This window comes from Cryptotermes secundus, unplaced genomic scaffold (genome assembly GCF_002891405.2).
Source record: "Cryptotermes secundus unplaced genomic scaffold, Csec_1.0 scaffold1315, whole genome shotgun sequence".
NCBI lineage: Eukaryota > Metazoa > Arthropoda > Insecta > Blattodea > Kalotermitidae > Cryptotermes > Cryptotermes secundus.
In genome coordinates, this window is record NW_019739240.1 from 437,925 (window position 1) to 452,524 (window position 14,600).

The 14,600-nt window shown below is 40.7% G+C and overlaps 1 protein-coding gene across 1 annotated transcript in view; it reads right to left on the minus strand.

Moving 5' to 3' along the window:
- The window catches only part of LOC111871849, a gene marked incomplete at its 5' end in the record, with an annotated part of 118,063 nt that extends 108,407 nt beyond the window's left edge, over positions 1 to 9,656 (minus strand). Inside the window, 1 exon segment of the mRNA XM_023865222.2 lies at positions 9,339 to 9,656. Coding sequence (XP_023720990.2) covers positions 9,339 to 9,656 — 318 coding nt within the window.
- Between the last annotated feature and the right edge of the window lie 4,944 nt (positions 9,657 to 14,600).

Genomic DNA, 14,600 nt, shown 5'->3' on the forward strand with positions numbered 1-14,600 from the left:
CGTTAGCAAGAGGAAAACAAAATGAAAGGTTAAGAATTTAAGATAGAATCGTACAGATAATATCTAGACAAATGAGGTACCATTTCCTTAATAAAGACGTTAGGCTTACTTCGAACTATCTAGCCATGAATTTGCTTTCGGAATATTCACACTACATGTACATGTTCTTATAGACAAATTAAGCCTCCGGCTTGCACTGCACAGATTCCTGGTTCTAATCGAGGCTTTGTAATCAGCTTGCTTACAACTTCACGGCCTACTTACGGTCATCAAAACTAATTCTGGAATATTATCTGATAAGCCATCACTAATTCCTCACATATTCCTTCCATTCAGCACACATGTATAACTATATCAATATTCCACCTAATTATAATTACTGGTTTTAGGCAATGTTGTTATAAATGAGAAAAAATGTGAGCTAAGTGTTTGTTAAGAAAATCAGCAAATCAGTGAGGGTCAGGTATACCTTAGCTCTAATTTAAAACTTGGTAGGGAGTACCTACATGTGAGAAGTTTAAATATTTTCAGGACCATTTCTTCTTCCGAATGTATGTAACTCTGATTCTGTGATAATTACAGAACGATTTCAATGAAAGTATTTAATTCAGAATTTAAACAAAGAATAACTGGGGTTCATAAGACGGCAGAAAATGAGATTTCTGTATAACTATACGTGCATATATAATAAAAACCAATGCAACATTTTGCGTTTTGATTTAGTATACAAACCAACTGCTACAGAATATATGTGAACAGATCTTATATCAAAATAAGGTACATAAAATAAACCCAGAGAAATGTCTGCGTCACTATCACCACGAAATGCAGACAAACTCTGAATTTCTATAAAATTACCTTGATAATAATATTTATTCGGTCAGATTTCTGCAAAGTTTTCTCTCTTTAATTTATCACACAACATTCGTAACATATCCAACGTGCGTTTGGCATTGTTGTGCCAATTTTGTTTGAAAATAATTATAATTTCCAGATGGCCAAATGGGACCTCGGGATAGGTTAGGTTATGGTGCCTCTCTCTCCCTTTATTTGTCAGCTCAAATATGGCGAAACAGAAACCCAAATGTGTGCAGGAAGAATGCATGGAAGTATGATGACCATTGAGAAAGGCCGTCATTCTCCAGGACATCGCTCCTTGTGCATCTGTGGAAAATGTATAGAAACCTCAGAAGTTAGCCCTCAGAATATGACCTTGAGAGGCGGCATTGCTTGTAAAATCTGCGCCAAAAGATGTCAGAATAACACCATTTTGTTTCTTCATTCTCTTCAGTACGAGTAAGCAAATTCGCCCGTATTCTGGACAGTTCCCATAAAGGTTTTGGTCTGGTTTGCTCTCTTTACGTTTATATAAGTCACTTGTATCAAATACTCACTTTATTGGCTCAATAATAGTACACAGATTATTTATATGGGTTTATTTGAGCCTCCTACCCACACGTATTGGAGAGCACCCGTCCCAAGCAGTTTGGTACCAGTTATCCATAGCCACTCTGTAGGGATAATTAGAGGCAATTATCCCTGAAGGAAATCAGTATATAGCATAATATGAAATATTTTTATATTTTATAAATTCTCTTCGTCTGAGCAAAAACTGAAAAATGAGGGAAAATATATCAGTACCACTAAAGAAAAATATAATATATCTGCGTACACATTGAAAGTGAAAATTATGTAAGTGCCTAGAAATCTGCATCAGTGAATTATCCCGTCTCCTGGGAACACGCTTTATTAAAAGTCAGTTGAAACTACTGAACTGGTAAACATCAGGCGCAGAGAAGTCAAGAAGTGTTTAACGTTCCATGACAACATTCGCAAACATATTCAGACTAGGGGATGGAAGAAAGAAGTTCTCATCTACAAACTGAGTTGTTCTTTGAATAACCTTGAATGCCGCTTACCGTATTCTCAATTAAGGTTCGCAGCTGTTCTGAAACAATGTACACAATAGTTGAGCACTCAAGTCCTTAGAAGACGGGCTTTAGTCAGGTGACAAACGTTGCCCTGAACGGTACGGAAGACAATAGACTGTGTGCCGGGGCACTCAAATAAGGTTTGCATAGTCTCTCGACACAATTATGAACACGTGTTCGCATCAGAAACCCATCCGGTGCTGCGGAATCCGTGTTCTTCTCACTGACATATGGTCAGAGTTGTGGGCAGGAGGGCCGTGTTGAGTTACGGAACGAAGGCTTGCCGCCCTTTACCGCGGTTCCAAATCCTGCAGAGCAAAACCCGTTTCACTACGAAATAAGGTTTCGTGTCCCCTTTTCCTCTCCTATCCTAAACCCACCTGCTTCGTATATAAACGGTGTTATGGAAAATTAATAACCGGGTTAATATTGCAGCTGTGAGGGTAAGTGAGCCCAAGGGAGGGGACTTGCTGCTTCTGTGTTACGGCCAAGCTGTCATTACTTGCGCTCAATTTGCATGCAAAGCGAATCGATGTGCGCAATAGAAGTACCGATGGCTTCGTTCGCTGAGGGTGGGGGGAGGTGGTGGGGGCTCGCGTCGGTAGCTTTGGATGGTGGTGTGGGTGATGTAATCACGAAACGGCAACCAAATTACTCTTCATTCAACTTAGAGGGTGTTATTACGCAGCGAGGTAAATTTGTGCTAGGGTCTAATTTAACTGACACCATCCCGTAGACAAACGGATTTCAAGAAGAGAAATATTATGTATAAAATTAGAGAAGACTCTGATGTTTGTCCTCTATATTAGGGGTCCGACCCCTTTGTGCAGATATTTTAGGATAAATCAAAAATAAATTCTCGAGAGATAATATCAGAAATTCACGCAAATATGTCACGTATACAATAAAAGAAATGTTCCTACACATAAACTTTTATTTTATATTATTTACAACATTATTTTTAATTCCGTCATTAAGCTCGATTTGCTATATGCCAAATTTTATTCAGTAATTACAATAGAAAAGTAACAGATTTTGTAAAGTTTTTTTTTTTCCACTGGCGCTACAGCCCTCATTTGGGCCTAGGCCTACCTCCACGAAACTCTCCGTTTCACTTCGGTTTACTAGATCTTAAGACATATGGTAGGACTCCTTGGGCGGGTGATCAGCTCGTCGCAAGGCCTCTACCTGTACACAAACACAGTGAAACGCACACAAACATCCATGCCCTGAGTGGGATTCGAACCCACGATCCCGGCTTCCGAGCGAGCGAAGACAGTACATGACTCAGACCACTCGGCTACCGTGACCGGCTTTGTAAAGTATTATGCTGAGAAATAATAAGTTAAAGGTAAATTTGTCCGTATGCTTAATTAATTAAGCAGTACGCCATGAAAGCGTATGGGGGAGTGGATATATAGACCCACATTTTATTGACCTCAGCAATGGCCTGAGATGAATGGTCAGCTTCACGTCCCGGCCACTTTTTCCCTGGGGAAGAGCCCCCGGTACCCATTGAATAGGAGGTTAGGTGGACCACAGATTCGGTCTGGACGACGTGGAGAAAAGAAAATTCTTGCCCCCACCGGGACTCGAATTCCGACCCCTCGGTCGTCCAGCCCGTAGCCAGTCGCTATCCCGGCCCCTCTAAGAAATAATTCAGTTCTCAAATTAACACGCTAAAATTATGGAAAGAATAGAGCGATAACGAGTTACTTTTTCGAAAAAATAAGGTATTAAAAGCGGACCAATGTTTGACATGTCTGTTGACCATTTGAAGTACGAGAGAGAGAGAGAGGGAGGGAGAGGTGCAGTCAAACTGCAACTGGCCAAACAGCTCCGCTGTTTTTCTTCTTTTTACCGGTCAGAAGATGAGAATTTGTGCCATTGTGGCGTCTTCTTGTATCTTGTACACATGTGTCTATGGAAACATACTTAATGCATGAATTCTTTCTTATCATAATTCGGTTTATGAGTATTTATTTCTTTTTAACTTTATTTCTCTCTCTCTCTCTTCTTTCCCTGTATGCTTCTCTTGTTTATGTTCTCACGCCCTCCCCCCTTGTCATCTCGCGTATTGTACTTATGTCCTACCTCAGGCCGCGCCATAGCTCAAGCGGTTAGTCGCTGGCTTCCCACCGCGGCGGCCCGGGATCGATCCCGGGTCTGGTAAAGTGGGATTTCTGGTGGACAAAGTGGCGCTGGGGCAGGTTTTCTCCGAGTACTTCGGTTTCCCCTGCCAATCTTCATTCCACGAATTGCTCCACAATCACCCTCACCTATCATCTGGGGCTGGTACAATAGGCCAGAAGTGGCCGCAGTACAAGGGACTTAGTCCCACCTCACTAGCAATAAAAAAAGAGAATAACAAATAATATATCTTACATCCCGTGGCTTCTTGTGCGTGATAACAGAGTTTTGACCAGTACGTTCCACACACATGTCTTATTAGTTTCTGTATTAGTCTGTATTAGTTTCGTTGCTTGCACGCGTTTGTAACTTGGAGCTCAAGTTCAACCTACTGAGCTAGTTTTAGAAGGATAACACTTATTTCGGGGTTTTGGAATATTCGTATCACCTGGGTTATAGATCTCTGTACAACCATACCGGACCGACAGCTTATGTAATGAATATCATGTACAGTTGGAGTTTCAAGACAGGTGGCAGATTCCTGTGGTCTCCAAGGAAGGGGCACAGCTCTGAAAATCTTGACAACGTGTTCCTGGCTGTATTATACGTACTCGTATATATAGTATTCAGTCCAGAGAAGATTCCGTTCACAAGAATTTCTACGATACTACTTCTCTTTCTCTGACCAAAAAATCGATTTGCTTAAAAATCTCAATTCAGATAGGGGCCTAAGTAAATATTGGGCGAGGTATTGCTAGTGTTTTGTCTAAGGAAGTGGATACTCTCCAGTTTGCAAATCACTGTTCTAGAACTTGATGTGTGTCACTGGTTACTGCATGGCAAGTCGGAGTAGTAATCTCTGGCCAGGTGCATGGTGCCATCAGCGGATAACCTGAACTCTATATCTTGTCCATCTGCAATGCTCTTTATGTATGCCAGAAACAATGTAGGGACACCAGATATGATGTCATGTACAATGGCATTTGCATCATTCTTAAACGTATAAAATGTAAGAGCACTTTGGCGGAAGCCAGGCTGAGAGATTATGGAGGGGTTGCTGGGAGGTAAATTTCCGGTAATGATGGTTATTTTCCTGGCTTGTGAAATGTTGGGATATTTTATATTTCCTGGAAAAGGGTAAATGAGCCATGTTTATGCCTGTCTAAAATATATGCTGGATGTGGATAATGGCTTTATTTGTTAAGTTTTTCTTATTGTGACGTGTGGACTGAAAGCTGCAACTTGCCCATCTCCTGGGCAGGGCTTCGCGGAGCACGTTACCGTGGTAACACGAAATGCGCCGTTGCTCTGCGTTTTGATGGAACTTTTGAAGACATTTCCATGGCAGTGACTTCTAAGCAGACTGTTACCACGGATATGAAGACCAGAACTCTTCAAGGAGGTGATTCCTATTCCATTGTGCAGTCACAAGTCACGCTGGTTCCTAGCTCGTGGATGTTTCTACCCTGAAGATAGAGGTGATATGTTCCTCCGAAACGTCGGTTTACACAAGATCTACACGGCTCCACATCCCAGGAGACGGCATTGTTAATAGTCACCGCCGTGAAAACCTCAGATCTTACATATTGTTCTGGAATTTGCTTTAGTGACAGACTTCCAAAAGACAAGAGACTTATGAAGGATTATAATGTCATTTATGTAATGTACTACGGACATCAAATTTTATACCGCTCTATTCTAAGTTCCTTCATGTACTGTGTCTGGTAGCCTTGGTTACCACCGCAACCGCCGTCAGAGCAACGAAAAAACAAGCAAGACAGAGGTTCTGAAGTTTCGTTCCATCTCACTGAATATCTTCTGCCGTATCCCGGATTCTATTCGAGAGTGGAAATTCTTCATAGCAATTTTCCCTTATGACACTACACTGAATATCAACTGCTTGAAACCTGCAAAATATTGCGTGAAGAACATTTTACTTTTCCTTCTTACAGGACATCAGTTCTATGGTAGGCTTTCACACTTGGCTTCTGCCACTGGCTATGGGGTCTCACGGCGTCCAAATACTGTTGTCCCGTGTTCGAATACTGAGGGGATATGTACATTATTTGTCTCTGTTATACGAGGCAGAGATAGGTACTGTAAAACGAAGAAATATCTACGACTTGTCTAAATAGAATTCGCAGTCTCCATGATTAGAGACGGCCAAGTGCTGCAAGGGTTTGTCCGAAGGACAGTTTTGAATCGGACACTCAGAAATGACGGCAACGCTATTACCATGTTGCATTATGATTTTTCGAATTCTGAAGGTAGCATTCTGGTCTATTTTAAAGAAATTCTCTACCACGTGACCGAATTGAGAAGGATAAGGCGAGTGGTACATATAGCACGCATGGCGGAAACGCGTGTAATATTTTAGTTTGGAAATCCGAATCCCGTACTGCAGAAACAATCGGACCTTTTTCTACGTCACTAAATACTGTCTTATTAATTTTTCATATGAATGCAATAGAAACTGGCCAAGAAAAGAAATAAATAAAATAAATGATTTTATGTGTTCGCCATATTTCCCATTTATCTGAATATTAAACGTTCAGAGACGTGTTTTGGTTGCATCCTGTAACAACGAGTCTACTATGTAGTTTGGCTTTTAGAGTGTGAATGAACACTCAACTCTCGTCCAACAGATTTTGTACAACGTCACATAGAGCCGAGGACTGTATCAACACGAGCTCAACTGACATTTTGTTTCAGTGTATAGAACGCCTCAGGCAACTGTTTCTTTTCAGTGTGATTGTTACAAACAACGTTTAGCTGAAAAGTTTTGAGTGAGATTGCATAACCTACATTTAATATGTAACTTTATTTGCTGTTTATATGGGTAAGAAACTTGGTGTAGTGTATACATGAAAATAGTATTCTGAGGACAATATCTGAAATACAGACACTGGGCGGAAAGGATTTTGCAAGCCGGGCAAGAAATTCTCCAACTTTATGAGAAGTGAATGATGATTACCGTACCCACAATGCTTCGCCTGCGAGCTAGCTATTCACTTCAGAGTCTACCATATTCTTCTTTTTAGGTGTAATGCAATATGACTCTCCCACTTCCATCTACGTCTCTGAGCTGGTCCCTTCCCGTCAGCCTCTTTTGACTAAAATTCTGTACTCACATCTTCCCCACGCTAAGTATCTCTCCCGCGAAACTTCCTTCATGTAATCACCTTCATAATAACTTACTTGGAGAAGGAAAAGAAAGAATGACGTTCCACAGTTAAAAAAATCTTATTAAAACCACGCAAATTTGACATTTATGTTCTGCAGTTTTGCTGTTTTGTTTTAGTTCGCAGAAATTTGGTAACCAGCAAGGTGTGAGACTGAATGAAGACAAGTTAGTGTCTATGAGCTGGGGATTATACAGATCCCACCACAGTTACATAACAGAAAGAAGAAGAACACAATTAATGCACAATTTTTTTACAAAAGTCTGAAAGCATACAGCCATAAAGTTAAAGATTTCCCGAAGGAAGAAGAAAGAAAATTGAATTCACAATTTCAACATAAGGAACTACGCGTAAACATTTCTGTTTATAGCAGAATCACCTCGGGTGATAGTGTTCTTAGAAAGGCTACCTCATTGGAATACAATTCGCTACTTCTGTCTGAGAACATTTTGATACAGTACATTCCCACTTGCGAATTACATTTCATGACATGGACTTAGGATTTGTTCTTGGAACCAGCACATTCGATACTTTTTAATTAAAATGTTCAGTTAATGACGTGGATCATTACGTCAGGTTCAGAAAATTACTATGAAAAAACTTAAGGTATTCATGTGCCAGAGGCAAGTTCAGACATCCTGGGTTAATGCTTCTCTCACCAAATAGCAGATGGGGTGTATTTATGGGGGGTGAAAGTGTTAAGGAATGATGTCCTGTTCTTTAGTCTGAGATCCTAAGAAGAGATCTCGTCTCTTGAGGTTTCAAAATAATTTTAGCACTCATTTCCTTGCTACCCATGCATGCTACAATACTCCTCTTCTGATCAACCTTGATTCATGTTTCAGAGGAGCATACAGTCTCTTGTTAGGTGGGTCCCTGTCACCACGACATGGCGTGTCCTCAGGTTGCGGGTGGAGGAGACGACCTACAAAGATGGAGGGAGACTGCGAATATATTGAATAAGCAGTAGTGGACAGCCCACAAGGGGTGGTCCTCCAATTTGGGAGTTGGTCACCGCAAGAAACAGGTTTAATGTGAAATACCACAAAGTGTCTTTGACTTGGACGGATTATTTCGATACACGACGTAAACTAATGAAAGTGGTCATGAGATCTGGTACGTCGAATGTATGAAGTGTGTAGAGTGCAAATTCGCTCATGACAGTTGCGAAAGTAATATCAAAATATAAGTTAGGTTCAGTGGGAGTGCAGGAGGTGAGATGGGGCACACCAGCAGGGGAATGAGAATCACGAATTAGATACAGTTCTCTGTACATAAGGGAATCATATCAACAATTAAGAACGTAGAGTTTGTAAGCGATTGGATGTCTCAATGAACACCAAGAGGCCGCTGGTGTGATATCATTGTTCTGGATGTTTATGCTACATCAGGGGATAAAATTGATATGAAGGTTAGCTTCTAACACAAGATGGGTTCTGGAAGCTCCACTGGATCACAACATCTAAAATGGGAAATGATTGTGACCTGTATTACGGCACTGTTTTGTTACTAGATAATTCGTGATGTTGGCAGAATTTCTCTTCCTCTTTTTTTCTTTTTTTACGTTGGCGCTGCAGCCCCAATTTGAACCTTGGCCTACCTCCATGAAACTATTCATTTCACTTCGGTATACCAGATCTTAGACATTTGGTAGGGCTCCTTGGGCGGGTGATCAGCTCGACGCAAGGTCTCTATACATGTACACAAACTCAGAAAAACGCACATACACATACATACACTAACCACCCATGCCCTGAGTATGATTCGAACCCGGGCTACCGTGACCAGCTTCTCTTCTTATACACCACGGAAATTTAAACACGGTTGGTAGGGGGGCGGGTGATTTTACTACTGGGTGAAGTTGATTTACCAGTTGTACCTAGTCCTTGGGGAAGCTCATTTCACTGTAATAGGCCTGCGATATATTCATACAATTGTGCCCATAATTTGTTGTTGTATTAATAAAAATAATAATTTATGCACACACAATATCCCACCCATCGTGTTCTCCTACTTTACGGTGCCACTGTGCTGAGTTTCTCTGCCTCTCTACACTCTGCTCATTCACGCACATCACAGTAATGGTCGTGCTTACCGGTCACGATAAGCTGGACATCCAGGTCTGCACGCCACTGATCCAGTTCGGGAGTAGCGGCCCCGGCAATGCAGCGATATTCTCCTGCTTCCTGATATAGCACCCTGTCCAACTTCAGCTCGGGGCCAGAGCCTACGGGTTGCAGGCGACCGCCGGTATCCACACGACTCCAGCACCCTCCTGGAGTAGCTGCGGGGCACTGCAGTTGGACGGCACCCCCAAGAGCCACCTCAACTTGGCGACCGTCTGATGTTGGGTCCCCATCAGGTCCTGGATCTTGCGTCACTTCCGGACCTTCCTCGTCTGTAACAGCACAAATGAAGTCCGCCGGTTTGGAAACATGAACAACTGGTTCATATTTAGCTGTTTCGGTGGAACTCACGCCACAAGTCATGTATATAATGCCAAGGAGCTTGGAGCACCGATACAAGTTGGAGTAAGATCTGCTGGAAAAATCAGGATCAGCTCAATAAATGAAAGAAGACGGCTATTAAAGGTGTTGCGAATAAACTGAAGTTCTACGTATTGAACTTAACAACTCCTATAGCAAACAAGGGGATTCCCCCACGTGTTTCTGGTATCTCGCCTGAATAGGAAACCTACCTTAGACATCCCTCCCAACATTGAAGAGGAATTTATTTATTGCATGATCCGTCGACAATATTCATGTGTAAATTAAACTGGTGCACGCAGTCTTCACTCGACTACATATGTGTATTTCGACCACTGAGGCCATTATCAAGTAAGTCAGAGTTCACAAACACGTAGCTAACATTCTGCCGCTTTGGCCCATGTTTACAATTTCCTTTCAGGAAAGTTTGTATGTGTCATTTATAGTGGTAACGTCGGATGCAATTTATATGCAAATTTAAAAATTAGGTTAAAATTAATTTTAATTGAATCAGTAGAAGGTAATGAAATGAACAGAGAGCTATTATTGTTATTAATTAGATTTTTTCTCTGTTTATAGCTTTACGGCTTGCTGTTCGTATTTCATATCATCACATAATTTTGTATGTAAGAACGATTCTTTTATTGGTAAAGTTATTGCAGTTAAGTCACTGTGCGCTGGTTCTAGATGCGTGTGCACTAGTTTTATGAGTATTTGAATGAGGTTCTCGCTTATGCGATATTTGTTTCCTCGTATAATAAAACTGAAATGTAAAATTCAAATATATAACGCAGAAATATAAACAATAAAACATACGAATATAACAGTTTTTATTAAGTGTGTCTTATAGTGGAAGCTGCGAATATATTGAATAAGCAGTCGCGGAGAGCCGACAAGGGGTGGTCTTCCAGCTAGAGGGTTGGGCGTGGGACTAACAGCTCCTCATCATAAAAAATAAAATTGTTACGAAAATTCTCAAGAAGCCTCGGTCATTGACGGATTCATGGATAAACTACATAAGAAACCTGATGGAGGAGGAAATTAAGAGGAGACTGAAGTCGGGTAATGCTTGCTACCATTCAGTCCAGAACCTTTTGTTTTCTCGTCTGCTATCCAAAAACATAAGAATTATAATATACAAAACTACAATTTTTCCTGTGGTTCTGTATGGGTGTGAAACTTGGTCTCTGACACTGGAGGAACACAGGCTGAGGGTGTTTGAGAATAGAGTGTTGAGGAAAATATTTGGAACGAAGAGAGATGAAGTGACAGGAGGTTGGAGAAAACTGCATAATGAGGAGCTTCATAACTTGTACTCTTCTCCAAGTATAATTAGAATGATTAAGTCAAGGAGGATGAGGTTGGCAGGGCATGAAGCATGAATGAGAAGAGGAATGCATATAGGATATTGGTGGGAACGCCAGAAGGAAAGAGACCACTAGGAAGACCAAGGAGTAGGTGGGTGGACAATATTAAAATTGATTGGAGACAGGATGGGATGGTAAGGATTGGATTGCTCTGGCTCAGGATAGGGATCAGTGGAGGGCTCTTATCAACAGAATAATAAACTTTCGGGTTTCATAAAATGCTGGGAAATTCATGAGTAGCTGCAAGAAGCTGCTTCCTCAAGAAGGGCTCAGCTCCATAAGTAATATTGCTAGTGGGGTGGGACTAAGTCCCTTGTACTGCGACCACTTCTAGCCTATTGTACCAGCCCCAGATGATAGGTGAGGGTGATTGTGGAGCAATTGATGGAATGAAGATTGGCAGGGGAAACCGAAGTACTCGGAGAAAACCTGCCAAAGTGCCACTTTGTCCACCACAAATCCCACTTGGCCAGACCCCGGGATCGAACCCTGGCCGCCGCGGTGGGAAGCCAACGACTAATTGCTTGAGCTATGGCGCGGCCTGGCTCCAGAAGTAAGTGTTTTAGAGTGGTAGTTCCCTTACATTTTGCTGATGCTGATGCTGAGTGACTGTGTGGGGCTGATACTGTGAATGACTAGGTTATCTTATTTTTAATGTGGTCGTATGATGCTGTTATCTGCAATATGGTTGAGGAAGTATATATTCCGTGCCATCTTTTAGCGTAATGATCGTATATTCCTCAAATATGAGATTCTTGAAATCAAACAGTACTTATTTCATTTGTCTGTTTAGTTTTGTGTATAAAAGATGTTACATTTGTCTATATTATTCATATGTCTACATTTCCAAGCTATTATTTCCATTGTGTCTTGTGAGTTCCCTATGCTTGTCCTGTATTTAGTATGCGCTGTGCACAGGTAAACGTAAATTTCTTCCATTCTGTTGCAAAGTAAATGTTACTTGAATCGTTTTCCGAAATAAAGTCCTGCTTGGTCTATACGCTGTAAAGGACAACTCATACATTTAAGCATACACACCCTATTATTATTGTGTTATTTTAATGGCGCGTGGTTTAGATTGGTATTGGCAGTTCTATACACTTTTTATATCGATGTCTTTAAATATGAATGTGATTTTATTTTATCTCCAGAATATATGAATTGATCAATTTGTTATATTTTTTATTGTTCCCTTTTTCTTTTTGACTGAAACGGTGTGCTGTGTTATCCTTTGTACAGTACATTGTACACTGTACAGATGAGCAACGCGCCATGACCTGACACGAGTTTAAAAGTGCATTGTAATTTTCGAAAATGTACTTCACCGGGTAAAATGCATCAACTTTGTCACTTGAACAATAAATACCGGTATTAGAAACAGCACGTAATATCCTGTTCTTATCAACAACTTTGGAACTGCACAGTGAAATAGCTCTATCTCCGATACCGTCCGGAATAGGACACATGTTTATATATAATTTTTGGCTTGAATGACCGATACTATGACCTCCCAGAATATTGACCTTTCCTGCTGGGACAGTCTGTATCCTAATAGTACGTCATCTAGGTATCCAAAATAAATTATTTTGTGTTTTAGGAGGATATAATGTGTGTTATTTCATTATATGAACTGTATAAATGTTTCAGCTTACACTGCTGAGGATGTCGCACCCATTGCCAGTTCTTCCTCTTGCGTACAATTTTTTTCCCCTTGGCACTACAGCCCCAGTGGGCCTAGGCCTACCTCCATGAACTCCGTTCACTTCGGTTTTTCTAGATCTTACACATACGGTAGGACTCCTTGGGCGAGTGATCAGCTCGTCACAAGGCCTCTACCTGTAGACAAACACAGAAAAACGCAAACAAATATCCATGCCCTGAGTGGGATTCGAACCCACGATCCCAGCTTCCGAGCGAGCGAAGACAGTGCATGCCTTAGACCGCTCGGATGCCGTGACCGACCTTGCGTACAATAATAATTGTTATATTCTAAGCACGTAGTTATGTGAGAATATGGTATTTATATTTACTATTTCTTTAAGTGTATTCTTTTGTGTATTCTGGTGTATTGATGATGTTGGCATTTTGTTGACAATTCTTATTGTTGCTATATTAGTGTACATTTTCGATATATCAAAGGAGCATAATCGTGTATTTGTGTGATTAACGAGTCTGTGATGAGATGCAGTGTGTTCTTTTATGTTGTGTGCGGAAGGTAGCTGGATGTTTTATATTAGTATTTGTGTTAGGTGTGTGGCTAATTTGTATACTGGAGAATTACGCCAGTTATTCATAGGTCATATGGAAACTGGGATATCTTGTGGTTTTACTAGGGCATGAAAGTTAGGCGTTTGGAGGTCGATGTTGTAGTATTTCCACTGTTAGTTTTTCGTGATGTGTTTGGGGCACGGTTTTATGGCTTGATTTATGTTTTTTTTTGTATTCGTTTTTTTTTATTCTTGCGTAATATACGTAAATTGATGCTCATTCATGAAGTCACTGTCGATTTTGTTATATTCTTGTTGTAATACTACGACTGTAGTTTTTCTTTTGTCTGCTTGTGTTATTATAATTTGTTTTGTTATTTTCCTTCCGATGTCTTTCATTGCCTCCTATTCTTGTTTTGCTGTTATGCTATTTTGCACGATTTTGTTAAGCCGCGTTTTTTAACCGCGTGTCATAGATACTTCCGTTCAGATTCATTAGAGTAGTTTAGCGCTGATTCGACTTCTAATGCTATTGTTTCCAGCCAGTGTATTGGTTTGAATTGTAGGTTATATTTTAATCCTTTGTTTAATAGCTGGATCTCGTTTTCTGTGAATTGTATGTCTGAGGGATTAAGTATCTTGGGGAGAATCCTTGTTTGTTGTCATTATTTTGCTGTATTAAATTGGATCGCAATTTTTATAGCTTTTGGTTTTGCTGTTGGTATCTTTAGTCATTTCTATCTCTAGTTTTGAATTTACCTTATTTTCAATTGACTTAACCCTTCCAGCCGCACTAGAGCCCTGGGGTCGACTCAGCCTCTAATATAAATGAGTACCAGGAATTAACTGAATAATTTTCCTTGGGAGTAAAGCGCGGCCGGCTCATAAGGCTGACAATCTTACTGCCATCTTTGAGCCGATTGTCTAGAAAATGTGGGACCCTCAACGTCTCACAACCCTATGGGCCTTCACGGTCTGTTACAGGGATTGCTTTAGTTTTTACTTACTCAATATTGTCCAATGAATTGTTCCACGTGTTTGCCCTATACAAATATATTTTGTATAATTCAGTTTTCATTAGTTCTCTCATTTGTATAATAGTATTAGTTCTTGAAGAAAGCAGTCTTCTGGGATTTGGCACCGTGTATATGTGGTGTTAACCGACGTTTCGGAGGAACGTATCGCCTCCATCTTCAGGGTAGAAGAAAAAATTAAGAATTCTGCAAGCGGAGAGACCGTGAGAACCGGTAAAAGCAGACCCGCGAAATTGAAACGGCACTTAGAGACGAAACACGCA